General features: G+C 37.1%; 1 protein-coding gene across 1 annotated transcript in view; it reads right to left on the bottom strand.

Moving 5' to 3' along the window:
* nbeal2 (neurobeachin-like 2) overlaps positions 1 to 17,543 on the bottom strand; it is a 94,163-nt gene that overhangs the window by 27,102 nt on the left and 49,518 nt on the right. The window contains 13 exon segments of the mRNA XM_048153685.1: positions 1,576 to 1,722; positions 2,943 to 3,099; positions 4,683 to 4,858; positions 5,086 to 5,775; positions 7,157 to 7,245; positions 7,329 to 7,488; positions 7,609 to 7,767; positions 9,988 to 10,138; positions 10,230 to 10,332; positions 10,516 to 10,675; positions 14,315 to 14,448; positions 16,238 to 16,409; positions 16,609 to 16,701. Of these exon segments, the coding sequence (XP_048009642.1) occupies positions 1,576 to 1,722; positions 2,943 to 3,099; positions 4,683 to 4,858; positions 5,086 to 5,775; positions 7,157 to 7,245; positions 7,329 to 7,488; positions 7,609 to 7,767; positions 9,988 to 10,138; positions 10,230 to 10,332; positions 10,516 to 10,675; positions 14,315 to 14,448; positions 16,238 to 16,409; positions 16,609 to 16,701 (2,391 nt within the window).

Raw genomic sequence — 17,543 nt, 5'->3', positions numbered from 1 at the left:
CATATTCTCTGTAAACGGTACCGCTGTGCAGGGTACTGTATCCCACAATGCCTTGCATTTGACTTGTCAAGTTTGACAAATGAACATGAGAATACCAGCCTTGATCATCGGACAGGATGGAGTTAATAATAAGCTATTATTCCTTTCTGAACACACAGTATCTGAAATCATGCTATAACTGCATGAATCTCCAGGGATCTTCTCGTTAGTCTTGTTTATCTACTCGTGTTTGCCTCTTGTCTTTGTCTAGGGTTATTTCTGAAACACGGCTTTCGTGGTGAGTGGCACTTGGTTGTCAATGCTTATTATAGAGTTCCTGTGAGCACAGCAGCTCTTTATAAGAGCTCATAAGCTGAGTCATTTTCATTTCATGGTTTTAAGGATGCATCAATGTTAGTTAATTTATTCTTTGATCCAATTAATAATTGCTATGAATATTCACATATGCCTTATGGTCAAAATTAAAGTGCCCTTATATTGCTTTTTAGGATATTACCTTTCATGCAGTGTGTAATATAGCGGTTTTTGAATGTAAAAGATCTGAAAAGTTTCAAAGATCAAAGTGCTCAACAAATGTAGTTATTGTGTTCCAAAAGAACTGATTCTGAATTGTCTGAAACTAGTCATCAGTAACTCCAGTCTTGCTTGAACCTTACAAATTTGCATAATTCCAGCCAGTGGTCTTCTTTGGCTGTCCGTGAACAACTTCTAATTTGACCCACCCAGAGTGGGTTGTGTTGTCAACATGTTGAGAAAACACTGTTTTCTGCGTTGTGAAAGCAAATGTAGATATGCTAATCTGACACGTGCTGTAGGCGGTAGACCAATCGCAACAGACTGGACCATCTGACCAATCAGAGCAGAGTACTTTCAGAAAGGAGGGGTTTTAGAGAGAACAAATCTTTGAACAAACTGTTAGAAAAGAAGTGATGCTGCAATATACTGTATGTTATGAGAAAATATAAGTGTTTTTTCGAAGTCAGACCCTAACAAAATCTTTTTTCCTAAATAACAATTGAATTTTTAGAATTAAGGCACATTACAAGCTTAGTGCTGTATAAACAGACAACCAGTCTATAGGAAAAAACATGTTCATGAATAACAGACTGAAAGAAGCACACGTTTTCCTTGCCCCACAGTAAGTCAGTTCCTCAGTCAGTTGATATGATCTAATTTGAGTGTGGGATGGGCTTGAGTGAGTCTGGAGAAGAAAGATAAAAAAACCCACACATCTCCATATACGGACATCTGCTCTCCTCTGGAATGAAATGAAGCTACTGACAAAAAAAGCTCTTTAAAGCCCAAAGGCATATCCAATAATCCTGAACATGACCATGGAAAATGTGTGTGTGTTTTTAAACACTCCACCTGTAGAAGGGAGTATAACTAGTGTGCAGTTTCAACACCATACTTTATTTTTATTTAGTTTTGTTTGACACTGTCATAATCATTCAGTTTATCCCACATAATCAGCTAATAAAAAACACATTTGTAAATGTCAAAGAACAAGAATTTTATAAAACAACCTGGGAATCTGTGGTTTATCTAGTAAGACGGGTGTGTGTATGTGTGTACCTGTGGGTTCTGCTGCTGCTGAATATATCCAGTGATGATACGCAGGCCAATCAGAGACATCTCCTTGAGCTCAGCAGACCCCGCTGACCCGGGGGTCGTGTGCCACGCCTGAAGCCTGTCCAGCAGATTCACCACACCTTCAAAGATCTGCCACGAATATAGACACACTCTTATACTCATTCACAAATAAACACAATAAAAAAGCAGCATCAGAACAAAGTTTCCTTAAAATGAATTTGCACACTTTTAATTTATATTACATATACAACCCGAATTCCGGAAATGTTGGGATGTTTTTTTTAAACTTGAATAAAGTGAAAACTAAGAGACTTTCAAATTACATAAGGCAATATTTTATTCACAATAGAACATAGATAACATAACAAATGTTTAAAGGGAGAAATTTTTACACTTTTGTCTGGCACGGGGGCAACAAATGGCTGAAAAAGCAATACATTTTGAAAAGATTCAGCTGGGAGAACATCTAGCAACTAATTAAGTTAATTGACATCAGGTCTGCAACATGATTAGCTATAAAAGGGATGTCTTAGAGAGGCAGAGTCTCTCAGAGAGTGCGTAAAAAGATTGTGGAATACTTTAAAAACAATGTTCCTCAACGTCAAATTGCAAAGACTTTGCAAATCTCATCATCTACAGTGCATAACATCATCAAAAGATTCAGAGAAACTGGAGAAATCTCTGTGCGTAAGGGACAAGGCAGAAGACCTTTATTGGATGTCTGTGGTCTTCAGGCCCTCAGACAATACTGCATCACTCATTGGCATGATTGTGTCAATGACATTACTAAATGGGCCCAGGAATACTTCTAGAAACCACTGTCGGTAAACACAATCCGCCGTGCCATCTGCAGATGCCAACTAAAGCGCAATCATGCAAAAAGGAAGCCATATGTGAACACGGTCCAGAAGCGCCATCGTGTACTGTGGGCCAAGGCTCATTTAAAATGGACTGTGTTCTATGGTCAGACGAGTCCAAATTTGACATTCTTTTTGGAAATCACAGACGAATCTCATTTTATTTTATTCAAATTTAAAAAACATCCCAACATTTCCGGAATTCGGGTTGTATGTTTACAAACTCAAACCAAACCGCATCCTGTTATTTAAAAAATCTGATTAAAAGCAGAGTTTTTGGAATGTGCATCAACGGTCTTAATGATCTGTTTCCAAATACAATTATTTTTGCTAACAGATTTGAAAGCCAAATTGGATTTGTGTGCAATGTAAACATCCTCATTCTAAAGTTTTCCTCCAACTTTTTGTCTCAAACACTTCTAGATTTGAAATAAGAGTGTGTGAGTTATAAAATCTATTGTCAGAGTAAGAATATATCAATCCATTCCCCACCTTCTCACTCCATAGTGTTTGATTGTCAGTGCCCTCGGCAAATAGGAAGTCCTGGAGCAGTCTGAGGAGGCGAAGCAAAGAAGGCACATGGTGCAGAGACACACCCTGAGAGTCCCTCAGATCTGACAGAGACGACTCCAGCATCATCTCCAACAGACTACAACACACAAAAGACACATGAGGCATCTGTAACACCCCCAACAGCTTATAATGTTTGTTCACAGCCACAAAACAAAGAGAATACAATTTGTCTTGAACAAGTCATCTGACAGGCACACCCTATGACTTAAAGTAAAAACAAGCTCTATGGTAATGCAATGCTGGAGCAACACCAAACAAAAAAGCAACAGCCCAGTAGTGCAAAGAACTTCTGCCCTCCAGTGATCCCCACCCTGCCCTCATCTGAGCCAAAGGAATCCAGAAAACACTTTAATGTACGGTACCTTCCTTCAGTCTCAGATCTCTACTGGATTTCAACAGTAGTTGTTCTCAAAATGGCATCTTAAAGAGGCAATATTATGCCCTTTTACAAATTCTTGATTTTGTTTGGCCTGCTAGAATAGGTTTTCATGCTTGAATGTTCAAAAAATACATTATTTACATTATTGCAGTACATCTCTCCCCAGTCTGTCAGTAATGCTCCGTTTAGTTCCAGTTTCTATGAAGCCCCTCCTTCCGAAAAGCACAATGTGCTCTGATTGATCAGCTGGACCAGTGTGTTGTGATTGGTCAACCGCTTTGAGTGTGTTTTGGTAATGTCAATGTGTTTTAACACACCATATGCAACTTAACTAGGCCTCGCACCCCCTCCCCCCCATTATTATAATGAAGAATATTGTGACGTATGCTCCCAGAATAAAACTCAAGACTACAATCGAGTTCAGAAACAGTGCTTACTGAAAGAGAAACTTTGTGCTTTGTAACTTTACAGATCTTTTTCATGTTTAAACAGCAACATTACACACTAAAAAAGCACAACATGTCCCCTTTAAAACAAGCCTTACGAAGCATAAAACAGAAAGATACCCATTTCTGTGCAACCAATAGTATGGTTTCTAGAGTGTTCTGTGTTATTAGGGCTTTGCTAATTGGTCCAAATAAAAAAAAGCCCATCCCCAAGTGTCTAATATTAATTCAAGTGTATATCAGTTTTCTCAGCCATGCTATGTAAAGAATCTTCAATCCAATTCCTTGAAGTCAGCATGCAATTAAATTCACCCTGTCTATTTTCTAAATTCATGTTATTGATTTTATTGTGAACAATTCATCCATGCATATGTTTTTTTTAATTAGTTTTGACCTTAAATTTAATCAAAATGTCATAACTCAATGACATATGCCGGACTACTCCAATCATTTAGTGCACTTAAACCTGCCCCACCCTCCACAATCGACCGAAAGCTTGAAGTCAGATCTGCTTCTAATGAATCAACAACTGATTTTTCCTTTTTTGTTAATCTGTTGTTCTCAGATTTACATCACAATACAGAGGAAACGATCTGTCACTGTTTAAAGTCTCTAGCACATCTCTTCTCAGCAAGCTGCACAACTTGAGGTATCATTCAAGTTCAGATGCAAATTGAAATACTTAGGGTTAAGGGTTTTGTTCAAAGTTTATTCAGTTTGAAAAAGTTAAATCTTCAAAATTCAATCAATCTGAAAAAAGTCTTAATTTTAGTTCTCTGGGACAGAGGAATTGTTAATGCAGCATTAATAGCATTAAAGTTTTAAGTTTCTGACCTGCGTTTGATGTCGTCAGGTGGCCGCACCAGTTGGCATGACGAACCAAGCTTGGTAAGGACAGAGAACACCTGACCCCTTTCTCTCCATATCACATCCTCAGACCCCTCAGTGCCACTCCACAGCACAGAGAATACGATGTTCGTCAGCAAATTACACAACTCCTCCTCTGGAGCCTAATGGGGGAATAGAGAGGCAAGTTTTTAAATCAAAGTTTATGGGGGGTCAGAAACATCTCGTATTTCATCAAAAATATCTTAATTTGTGTTCTGAAGAAGCGCAAAGGTCTTACAGGTTTGGAACGACATGAGGGTGAGTAATTAATGACAGAATTTTCATTTTTGGGTGAACTAACCCTTTAAATAGGCTGATTTCAGACACAGACAGGGTGTTCAGCATGTACCTGTGGGTTGGATGTGTTGGAGATGGTGTCTGTGGGCGGTTCCGTGCTATAGCTTGTGTCATCCAGAACGTTGGACAGACTGGAGCTCTTGCGTGGTCTCATGCCTGGGAAGGTCTTACTGTGCTCCAGAGGAGAGGGAGTCTCTGGTTGACTACCCACAGGGGTCTGGGGTCCTTTTTGGAGGCTTAGTTCCATCTCAAAGGGTAAGTTGAAGGGCGATTGCGGCTGATACACACTTTCATCTTCCTCTAGCAGGCGGGACGATGCTGGAATATCCACAGTGTTGGACAGGGAGGATGAATGACTGCTTTGTTCTCCAGAGTCAAATGGCTTAAAGTGGAGGGAACCGTTCTTGAGTTGTTCGGATGACGGGGGAGACTGGGAGAGGTCAGAGTAGCCCTCTGACACATCCTGAGCTTCTTCCTCCTCAAACTCCTCTTCATGGCGGGTATTGAGGGAGATGTAGACGTTCTGCCGAGCGTCCTCCATTACGCTGTCCTCCCGACGGAAGACGGTTCTGGAAAGAACGGGGTCCAGTGCAGTGGTGGGGCTGGATAAAGAATTGGATTGGCTGAGAACACGAGACTCGTAAGATTCTTTGACGTAGAGTTTGGTGAGAACATCCTGCCAGCCTGACTGACGAGCGAGCTGCTTTACATACTCTTCATTGGAGTAGATCAAGTGGAAGAGCTACAGGAATGAAAGATGGAAACAGAAATGTAAATTAATTAATTTAATAATTAGTCATTTAGATGAGAATGTACAGTCAGGACAATCACTACATACATGTTTAGAAAAGGGCTTTGTTTTGCAGTGCTTCAAACATGCACTGTCAGACAGTGCACTTGTATTATTATGAATGGGAGAAAGTGCAACACACAATATGGCGGAATAAGTCCCGCCTTCTAAAAAAAGCCAATTGGTAAAGTCATTGTGTCACTGCAGTTGCCGTTAGAAGCTCTGGTTCCTATAGAAACAGTCAGATCAACAGCTTTGGAGAATTTGATGTTTCCCATTCAAAGAGATAGGAGCTGCACTTGCATGCCCGAGAGGCGTTTCAAAGATGGCCGCCGAGTGAAATTACTTGTCTTAAAGGTTTAGTCCACTTTCAAATAAAATTTTCCTGATAATTTACTCACCCGCATGTCATCCAAGATGTTCATGTCTTTCTTTCTTGAGAAAACATTCCAGGATTATTCTCCTTATAGTGGACTTCAATGGCCTCCGAACGGTTGAAGGTCAAAATGACAGTTTCATTGCAGCTTCAAAGGGCTTTAACGATCCCAGACGAGGAATAAGGGTCTTATCTAGCAAAACGATCGGTCATTTTCGAAAAAAATACAACTGTATATGCTTTATATTTTCATCAACGTTTTCATCAAAAACTTTAATTTCTTTTCGACTGAAGAAAGAAAGACATGAACATCTTGGATGACACAGGGGTGAGTAAATTATCAGGAAAATTTTACTTGAAAGTGAACTAATCCTTTAAAGGGACTTTGATTACCTGAGAGATTCATTTTGTTCGCCGGTGTGAAATGATGATTTGCAGATTAGTAGTCAACATGAACATACTTAGTATCATGATATCTTGTTCTAAATAATCAAAAGTGCTTTTCTTAACCGGTTATCGCTATGCTGAGGTAGCAAGCTAAGCTCTTAGCAAGTTTGCTAACCACAGGCTAACTGACAAACACAAAGAAAGGGAAAGCTACAACACCAATTCATTAATACTTTCCTACATTTCACTAAAAGAGAAAATATATTTCCCTTATCCTGCTGAACCCCCACCCCCCACCCCATCCCCCCAGCTAAAACCAACCATAGGTTGGCTACTCTTAGCTGGTTTAAGTTGATCAAGCTGGTCTCCCAGCCCTGCCAAGTTGGTATTCATCTGGTTTTAGCGGGTTGGGCAACTGATCTTCCAGGCTGACCAGCTAAGACCAACTAGACCAGATAAAGAAGTGGTCAAAACCCCCCTAAAACCAGCTATGACCAGGCTGGAAGACCAGATAAGACCAGCCAACCAGCTAAGGCTGGTTTTAGCTGGTTTTTTTAAGCAGTCACTCACCTTTCGACAAATATCTAGTCGTACACTGAGGTCGGCACGATGGGACAGATATGCCACTGCCAACAGGTCTCTAAAATTAGGAGTGGGATCTGCACCAAACAGACAACAAGACAGACCAATCAACACCTGAAGCATAAATTGAAAACTACTGCCCACCTTTTCTTCAGTTTACCTGTGGCGAGCACCTGCTCATACAGACAGCGCACAGTTGCCATGGTGATGGGAATGTCTCCAAAGGAGCAGACCAGCCCAAGGTAACTGGAATCCTTAAGTTTGATGCGCAGTTTATTGCGCTCAGGTACACGCTCACTCTTCAGGACTTTATACATGACCTGCAGAAGAGCAGGAGAGATGTGCTCATTTCACACTGAAAGAAACTGATCTCACTGTGATGCTTTCAGTAGTGCATCTCAAAATGTGCCTTAATGATTTTTGAGCCATTTAAATCTCACCCGGAATAATCTCTCACGAGCCTCGTCTCCAAAGTTGTGTTTGAGCAGCAGACAGTAGAGCTGCTCCACCCCTCGCTCCAGAAGAACCGTCACAGCCTGCTCACGTGGATGAGGAGAACTCCTCAAAACAGTGTGTAACACATCCAGAATGCTGATCACCTACAGAGAGAGAGAGAGAACAATCAGTCACCAATCTGTGAACTCTAGTCCTACCAGAATATCCCCATAATAAGAAAGACCACAATAAATGGGAAAGCAATCATTCAAAGAAAAGATATTCTGTTTTAATCTTTATTTTTCAGTGTAATAAAATAAAAATTTGATTATACACAAGTCTTAAAAGGTTCAGTAATGCCTTTTTGTCTTTTTCCAAAATAAAATATTAAATTGACAAAATGTCGTGTCAGTGTTATTTTAGTAACATTGATGTACTATTACAGTTTTTGTCAATATTTTCAATGAAATTTTATTTTTAATATTTTCTGTTATAATTTTAATTAAAGATTTAATTAAATTTTGTTGTGTTTTTTGTTTTTAAAATAGGTCTGTATAGTTTTTGGTTTTAGTTATTTAGTTTTTTAGTTTTTTAGTACTTGAACTTACACTAAATGAAAATGAGAAATGAGTCACCTTGGTAACTAGCTGAAATAAAATGATTTTTTATATTTTATTTTATTTATGTTAAAGGTGCCCTAGAATCAAAAATTGAATTTACTTCGGCATAGTTGAATAACAAGAGTTCAGTACATGGAAAAGACATACGTTGAGTTTCAAACTCCATTGCTTCCTCCTTCTTATATAAATCTCATTTGTTTAAAAGACCTCCGGAAAACAGGCGAATCTCAACATAACACCGACTGTTACGTAACAGTCGGGATCATTAATATGTACGCCCCCAATATTTGCATATGCCAGCTCATGTTCAAGGCATTATACAAGGGCAGCCAGTATTAACGTCTGGATCTGTGCACAGCTGAATCATCAGACTAGGTAAGCAAGCAAGGACAATAGCGAAAAATGGCAGATGGAGCGATAATAACTGACATGATCCATGATTACATGATATTTTTAGTGATATTTGTAAATTGTCTTTCTAAATGTTTCGTTAGCATGTTGCTAATGTACTGTTAAATGTGGTTAAAGTTACCGTCGTTTCTTACTGTATTCACAGAGACAAGAGAGCCATCGCTATTTTCATTTTTAAACACTTGCAGTCTGTTTAATTCATAAACACAACTTCATTCTTTGTAAATCTCTCCAACAGTGTAGCATTAGCCCTTTAGCCACGGAGCACTATCAAACTCATTCAGAATCAAATGTAAACATCCAAATAAATACTATACTCACAGGAATCGATGCATGCATGCAGCATGAATGACGAACATCTTGTAAAGATCCATTTGAGGGTTATATTAGCTGTGTGAACTTTGTAAATGCACTGTATTATAGTCGAGAGCTCGGGGGCAGGGAGCGAGAGATTTAAAGGGGCCGCACAGCCTAAATCGGTGCATAATTAATGATGCCCCAAAATAGGCAGTTAAAAAAATGAATTAAAAAAAATCTATGGGGTATTTTGAGCTGAAACTTCACAGACACATTCAGGGGACACCTTAGACTTACATTACATCTTTTGAAAAGACGTTCTATGGCACCTTTAATGTTAATTTTCTTCCAAGTAATGGAAATGTTTTGTATGGTTTTAGTTTTAATTAATAATAAATTATGTGTAATCCATTTTATTATTATTGACAAAATGTATGACAAATCAATAACATGGTGAGTCAAAATTCCATTGGAAATGCATACGGGTCAGTTTGACCCCCTTTATGAAAACTTCCTGGAAATTTTCCTGATCCTATGAAATTAACATTACTAAGGCTCACATACAAGATTTCTTAAAAATACTAAATACTTAATTAAATTCATTATTATTATTACTATTATTATCATTATTATTATTTTTATTGAAGAAATCTAAAAGGATAGAATCACTGCACTCAACCGATTTTTGAGTGCGTAGATCAGTGGAAATTACAATACTTTCAAATAAAACTAATTTAAGAAATCTACAAATCATATACTATTTTGTAAACTTGACCCCCTTAAGCATTCTAGAGTTAAATATATTTTAAAATATATTTTTAAAATGGTTGATCCAATGTGTCAGGCTGGTTGGGATACTCAAAGCAACAATAATCTGACACAAACAGACACTGTTTACTCTTTTCAGGAAGTCAACCTACTTACAGCTATCTGTTTGAATTTTCTGTCTCTTATGAGTTTCCATGGGAGTTAGTATACTGCTTTTGAAGGCAGTGCCTCTGTAGGCAGAAGCAGATGACTACATTTAAACAGAGCTAGTGTGTTTGTGTGGTTCACCTGTTGCTCGTCCTGCACTATAGCAGCATAGGCTAGTACACTCTGCAGCTCCTCAGCAGTGGGAGATTTCAGAAGGTCTTTCAGCAGAGCGAAAAGCGAGATTTGCACCGTCTGTCTCTCTTCAGACAGAGGACTGCCATCCTTCTCCGCACTGTGGACCCCCCCAAAAAATGTATAAACATTGTCTTTCATCCACATGATGTTTAATTTTCTTTAAATTTACAATTTAAACCTGAACGCACCTGTAGTGTGTCCGAATTGAGTCCAGGATGTATTGAACACCGTACCTCTTGCGAGTCTTTAGCTTGCCTTCATTGATGACAGTGGTTAGGTACTGCACATGACCTACAAACCAACACAAATACAGACAGAGGGATTTGGAATGACATAATCATGTAAATAATAACAGATGTATCCTTTCTAGGTAAACTATTCCTTTAGAACCTGATTATCATTTGCATTTAATGCCAAAGTTGAATAAAAAACAATGGCTAATGTTATTGTGATGTGTAGCGGTTGTTTTTTTACCCAGACAGACAGCAAAGTGGCTGTGGCTCCAGATCCTGAAGTCAAAGAGCAAGTACTGGTACAGTTGTGATAGGAGGGCATTGTTGCCCTCGCTGGACACCTGCTTGAGCAGGAACTGACAGGCCATCAAAACGCTCATGTCCATCATACTGCTAGAGACCTGGAAAAGACAAAGAGAGGCAGGAGATGATCAGAAAGTGTTTGTAGTAATTATAGCCATCCATCAATTAGAATTTGTATTCAAAATAATTAAAGGTGCCCTAGATTATGTTTTTAAAAGATGTAATATAAGTCTAAGGTGTCCCCTGAATGTGTCTGTGAAGTTTCAGCTCAAAATACCCCATAGATTTTTTTAAATTAATTTTTTTAACTGCCTATTTTGGGGCATCATTATAAACGCGCCGATTTTATGCTGCGGCCCCTTTAAATCCCGTGCTCTCCACCCAGAGAGCTCGTGCTTGCCTTAAACAGTGCCTTAAAGTTTAAACAGCTAATATAACCCTCAAAATGGATCTTTACAAAGTGTTCGTCATGCATGCGTCGGATTATGTGAGTATTGTATACTGTTATATTGTTTACTTCTGATTTTGAATGAGTTTGATAGTGCTCCATGGCTAACGGGTAATGCTACACTGTTGGAGAGATTTATAAAGAATGGAGTTGTGTTTATGAATTATACAGACTGCAAGTGTTTAATAATGAAAATAGCGACGGCTCTTGTCTCCGTGAATACAGTAATAACCGATTTTAACTTTAACCACATTTAACAGTACATTAGCAACATGCTAATGGAACATTTAGAAAGACAGTTTACAAATATCTCTAAAAATATCATGTTATCATGGATCATGTCAGTTATTATTGCTCCATCTGCCATTTTTCGCTATTGTTCTTGCCTGCTTACCTAGTCTGATGATTTGGTTGAGCACACCCAGACGTTAATACTGGCTGCCCTTGTCTAATGCTTTTTATAATGTTGGAAACGTGGGCTGGTATATGCAAATATTGGGGGCGTACACCCCGACTGTTACGTAACAGTCGGTGTTATGTTGAGATTCGCCTGTTCTTCGGAGGTCTTTTAAACAAATGAGATTTATATAAGAAGGAGGAAACAATGGAGTTTGAGACTCACTGTATGCATGTATCCATGTACTGAACTCTTGTTATTTAACTATGCCAAGATAAATTCAATTTTTCATTCGAGGGCACCTTTAAAAGGTGCAATAAGTGATTTTTGAGAAATTTAAATCAACACCTAAACAAACAATTTTGTGAATATTTGCTAAATGTGAAAAATATTGTGTTTGTGTATAGTCCTGGCAGTGTAATTAGGAGAAAAAAACAACATGGATTGGACCGATCCACAGAGAACCAAAACACTCTTGTAGCCAATCATCAATAGGGGGGCGTATACACTCATGATGGGGGAGGAGAGAGAGTGAGCAAACAGTACATTTGTAGAAAGATAATTGGAAGTAGAAGGGTTATGATCAGGCAAGAGCTTTAGGACCCACGCTAATATTGGAAAAGCTTTCCAGTGCTGGAGAGACATTAGAGAAAGAATATTGTTTTTGTTTTTTTGCCGTTTCACAGAACCAAGATATGCTTTAGTATGCTGTTGTTGAATCACATACTTGCGGCAGCTGTTATGGTTACCTGTGTTAGATGGCATGTTTGTTACTTTGGGGGCGGAGCAATGAATATTAACAGTGTTTCTCAGAAATCGCTTACTGCACCTTTAAATGATATGATCACATTATTCACATATATCAATATTTGCTGAGAAAAGCCTCCAAATATTTTACATTTCTCGTTTATAGTTAAATGAAACGTGAGACAAACTTTGATTAAAACTTGAGTTGCTCTGATGGTAGGAAAATGTTCTTTTCCCTAATTTACATATGTATCAGGAGGATTGCTTAGATGTTTATTTTTTTTGCATTATATTTTTTACTAATAAAAATGTAATACAAAAATGTATACTTTGTACACTACCCTTCTAAAGGGGGTCTATAAGAGTTTTTTTTTTTTCAGCAATGATGCATTAAATTGATGTGACAGTAAAAACTTACATACATTGATACAAAAAAATCTATTTCAAATAAATGCTGTTCTTTTTAAGTTTCTATTCATTAAAGAATCCTGAAAAGAATGTTTCCATAAACATATTAAGCAGCACAACTGTTATTGTACCGCATTTTGGGATATCGCATAAAAAAAATGCTGGATGGAAATGCCAAGATGCTTATAAACTCTAAAAATGTGCATAAAAAAAATATATATGCTCAATTGAGGCAGATATTTTTTTTTTATCCAATAAGACGACATGGACATAAATTACAATGGAAACATATTAACAGAATAAATCCTTTGATGCGCAACAAAAAAACTCAGTGGATGTGATTGGATAACTGGACTAACCAGTGGACCACAGCATCTCAACTGTTGGTTTAATCATTCTGAAATGCCTGAGCCAAAGTCTGTCATCAGAAAGATTTAGTGTAACGGCCTCCCAGAACTGCCTCACACGAATGTGTTCCCAAACACCAGGCATCCGAACGCAAGCTAACATGACAGCGTTTATTGCATTTTATCTGCAAGCTCTGAGATGCAATTCATTCCCAGATTGCAGAAACTTCCATTTTTATTACACACATTTTGCGGATTTTGTCCTCTTGAACACATGGGATGTTTTATGCGATATTCCAAGTTAAGTTCAGACTTTTGGATGGAAACATAGCTATTGATAATAATAAATGTTCCTTGAGCAACAAATCAGCACAATGATTTCTGAAGGATCATGTGACACTGAAGACTAGAGTAATGATGCTGAAAATTCAATTTAGCAATCTCAGGCATAAATAAACATTTTAAATATATTAAAACAGAAAAGAGTTATTTTTGTAATAATATGTAATAGTATTTATAATAGTTTTACTGTAATAAATGCAGTAAGACTTCTTTTTAAAAACATAAAAAATACCACATACTTTTGAATGGTAGTGTAACTATTAATAAAAAATAATAAAAATGTTATTTATATATATATTTTTTTTTTATTTAAGTTGTTTTAATTTAATGCTTGTCCTAAATTAATGTATATAATTGACAGCCTGAGTATTTATGCCTGTGGATGGTATACTCATGTAACTGTGTGTGGGTGTGAGTGTACTTTTCAACTCTCAAACTCAGACTCCTCTTCAAAGGATTTCACAAGCCTGTCAAGTCACAGTACATCAGAAGCAGATTAGATATGACTTTTAATTCTGTGAAACAATATAAGCCACTGCTGAGCCTAATGATCCGCAGCAGATCAGCATCTGTTTCCATGAACTTCAGCTGCTGCTTAATTACATGCTGTATCATAGCTATCATTTTCACTTATCAACTTCTCATCAAGTTACCTGAGTAATATCATGCGGCAAATAACTGATCTTTATCTAATCGCTAATATAAAGACAACTACGCAGCTTCTACACATTTTAAACTTTTCTTTATATTGATTACGAGTTAAATGTCAAACAGAAATAGAAATGTGCTGTTTCGCTGCACGTGTGAACTCTTGATTTGAATGCATTTACGTCAGACACTCAAACACTGCTTGTTAATTTCTTGAAAGATTCCTGGCACCAGATAAAACCTTAAAGCATGTGAAACTGTGGTTGTGTGTGTGTATTGTGCAATATCATGAGATTGTTAGCACAAGTGTTTCCTAACAGGATGCTACGCCTTGAAGTCACATACACCAATATGTCCTGTTAGACGTCCAGACGCCCTCTCTATTGACCAGTGTGCGTACCTTGCCGAGCATGGATCCGATGATGGGCGGCCCGTGACACTGGAGCAGACTCTCCTGATTGGCTGGGTGGTTGCGCAACATGTTCTTAATCATCAGTAAAAACGCTGCCACACTGTTCTTCTCTAAACGGCCCTCTAACACATAAACACACATACACCAGCAATCGGTTTTACATTAGTGAACACTGACAAATAAATGCAACTGCATTACATGAGAAATCAACAGCCAAAGGTAATATAGAGTTCAATAACAGTACACAAAAAACACAATCTTGCCTGCAACCTCTTGCACAGGCATATACACACATATGCGAACACTTAAACGCAACTTCATGAATCACTGAATATGAGCAAAAACAGCATGCTTAGTAAATATCAATGATGACTCATACTGCAATTACAGAAAAAATTTACATCATCAATCTGCTCAGCAGCTCAAAGCGCCACATAACAAGCTGTTAATAGTTCAGGCTATAATGCTGCAGACTGAAAACAAATCCCAAAAAATAATAATAAATGATATTTTGCATTTAAAAAATCTGATTATTTTAGAACCCTTAATATATTTTTTCATTGTGACATTATTTTATGAGAATTAAATATTTTCCTCAGATTTCTCACTTTAATGAGTCAAAATGTTTTACGTGCAAGTCTGTTTGTAATTCTCAATGGTGAGTCCTGTAATATAATGTCATTTTTTTTATATTCATTACGAACAATTAAATTGTATTTATCTCTACAATTACTGTAAAATGTTTTTTTTATTTTCCAACAAATACTACTATGTTCAATAACTGAGACACTTGTAAGTTCAATATATATATTCATAAAATGGTTAGTTCCTGTCTTTGATTCTGATTGGTGCTTTATTCACGATAAAACTGGCTATGACCGCTTCACACAATGGTTATGTGTATCACTACACAACACCCTTAGCAACCACTCTTAGCAACGTAATCTGATTGTTCTCAATTGTAATTGTTTAAATGTCTGATGTATTATCTTGTCCTTTTAACATTTAAGGGTTTTCCCGTGACTGACAGCGCTAGTCAAAGCATTTGTCAATTGCGTCTTTTCAATATAAAAGTCTTCGCTACTGACTGACACACTCATAAAGAGAGTCTTTGCTGCCATCTAATGGCATAATAAGGTAACTTCTGTTGCTGTTCACGGTCAGGGACTATTTTTTTCCGGCGGAAGGAAGGCTTTTTGTGAAACTTTACTTACTATATATATATCTCTGATTGGCCGTTGTTTTCACGGCTCATCGGATATGTCTGTGATAGGCTTCAATGATCAACGCTGTAAAAACGTTGTAAATAGTCATCAATTAATCTCTTCACTAAGCGCTTACACAGATACACACGGGAAAGCAGGCGTCTATCGCGGATCGGTCCACTGTTAGACGCCTGCTTTCAATCGCTCGCGCTCCCACTTTCAAAACGCTTTCAAATTCAAACACTTCCGTGTGCTTTCAAATGCTCCCACGCATTGATCATTGTAGCCAATCACAGGCATATCCGATGAGCACGTCAACACAATGGCCAATCAGAGATGTTTACGAATCCGCTCAACAGCGCTCAAAGCGTCACATTTTTAAAATTTCAGTACCGATAGGTACCGAAGTCGGTACTTTTGACAACACTATATATATATATATATATATATATATATATATATATATATATATATATATATATATATATATATATATATATATATATATATATATATACACACACACTATAATGCACCACTTTGGTTTGCTGTGGTATTGAGACATAATATAACAAAAGCGTTGAATAACTAACTGCATAAGTGTGCACACTAATACTTAGTTACTTAGTTGAAGCACCCCTTTGATTTTATCACAGACAGACAGACAGACAGTATTTTATATATTTTGATATAGCAGAGTACTGACCAGATGACTTCCCTAGTGGCAGCAGCATGCCGGCAGGACCCCTGGAGGACGTGAGCTCTGGCCCGAGAAGATCTGAAGTCTCCTGACCTACTGTCTCGCCCTGATCCAGTGAACATACCTGCTCCAACAGGGGCAGGAGAGCCCCCATCCCACCTACTGAGCTCAGCACATCCTACACACAAGACAAGATAATAAAACTTAATTAGCGGTTACTGCTCCTGTGGGGATGTATGAGCATAAGCTTTGTTCTAGAAGAACGTATTAAATACACACATTTCCAAACACTGGTAAACAAAAGGCCGTACTGATGTCAGGATTAGATGAATCATTTTAATCTTAAAACACAATGAAGTTCAGTGACAGATACATACTTTGACGTCCCAGTTCACCACTCTGTGACCAGTCAACCTGCCATCGTACAGATGATTGGGGGATAGATCCAAGCAGATCTGACTCTTAAAGGCCTACAAGACAAAAAAATGTGGGCAATCCTTCAATATAAGCAAGATATTATTATCATCATAACATATACAGTGGGGTTCAAGGTCTATCTTGACTGAAAATCTGGGATTCAAAATATAGTTTTTAACTTGGAAATAAAGTTAAGATTTTGATCTCTCTCCATATATATATATATATATATATATATATATATATATATATATATATATATATATAGAGAGAGAGAGAGAGAGAGAGAGAGAGAGAGAGATCAAAATCTTAACTTTATTTCCAAGTTAAAAACTATATATATATATATATATATATATATATATATATATATATATATATTATGAATATTTCAAATTTGTGTCTTTTATCATGTGAACTCAAAAAGGTCAACAAAAGGTCCAGATTTTGCATCAGGTTTTAGACAATATATTATAAATATTATACACATAATATTGATATAAATATATTATACATATATAAATATAGCATCATCAGACAGTTTGTAGAAGGGAGTCCAACATTATAAGTGACACAAATTAGAAATATTTTGTATATTTTAAATTATTTAAAATATTATTAATAATACATTACATATATATTACATTGTATCATCATTTATACTATATCCTGTTTATAGTCACAATAGTGTAGATATAATTATGATTATACATTTGAAATATTATTAATAATATAGATAGGTAGATAGATAGATAGATAGATAGATAGATAGATAGATAGATAGATAGATAGATAGATAGATAGATAGATAGATAGATTATCTGACTCTTAAAGGCCTACAAGACAAAAAAATGTGGGCAATCCTTCAATATAAGCAAGATATTATTATCATGCA

This window comes from Megalobrama amblycephala, linkage group LG13 (assembly GCF_018812025.1).
Source record: "Megalobrama amblycephala isolate DHTTF-2021 linkage group LG13, ASM1881202v1, whole genome shotgun sequence".
In the NCBI taxonomy this organism is placed as follows: domain Eukaryota; kingdom Metazoa; phylum Chordata; class Actinopteri; order Cypriniformes; family Xenocyprididae; genus Megalobrama; species Megalobrama amblycephala.
The sequence above is the reverse complement of the archived record's forward strand: the minus strand, read 5'-3'. Positions and strand labels throughout refer to the sequence as shown.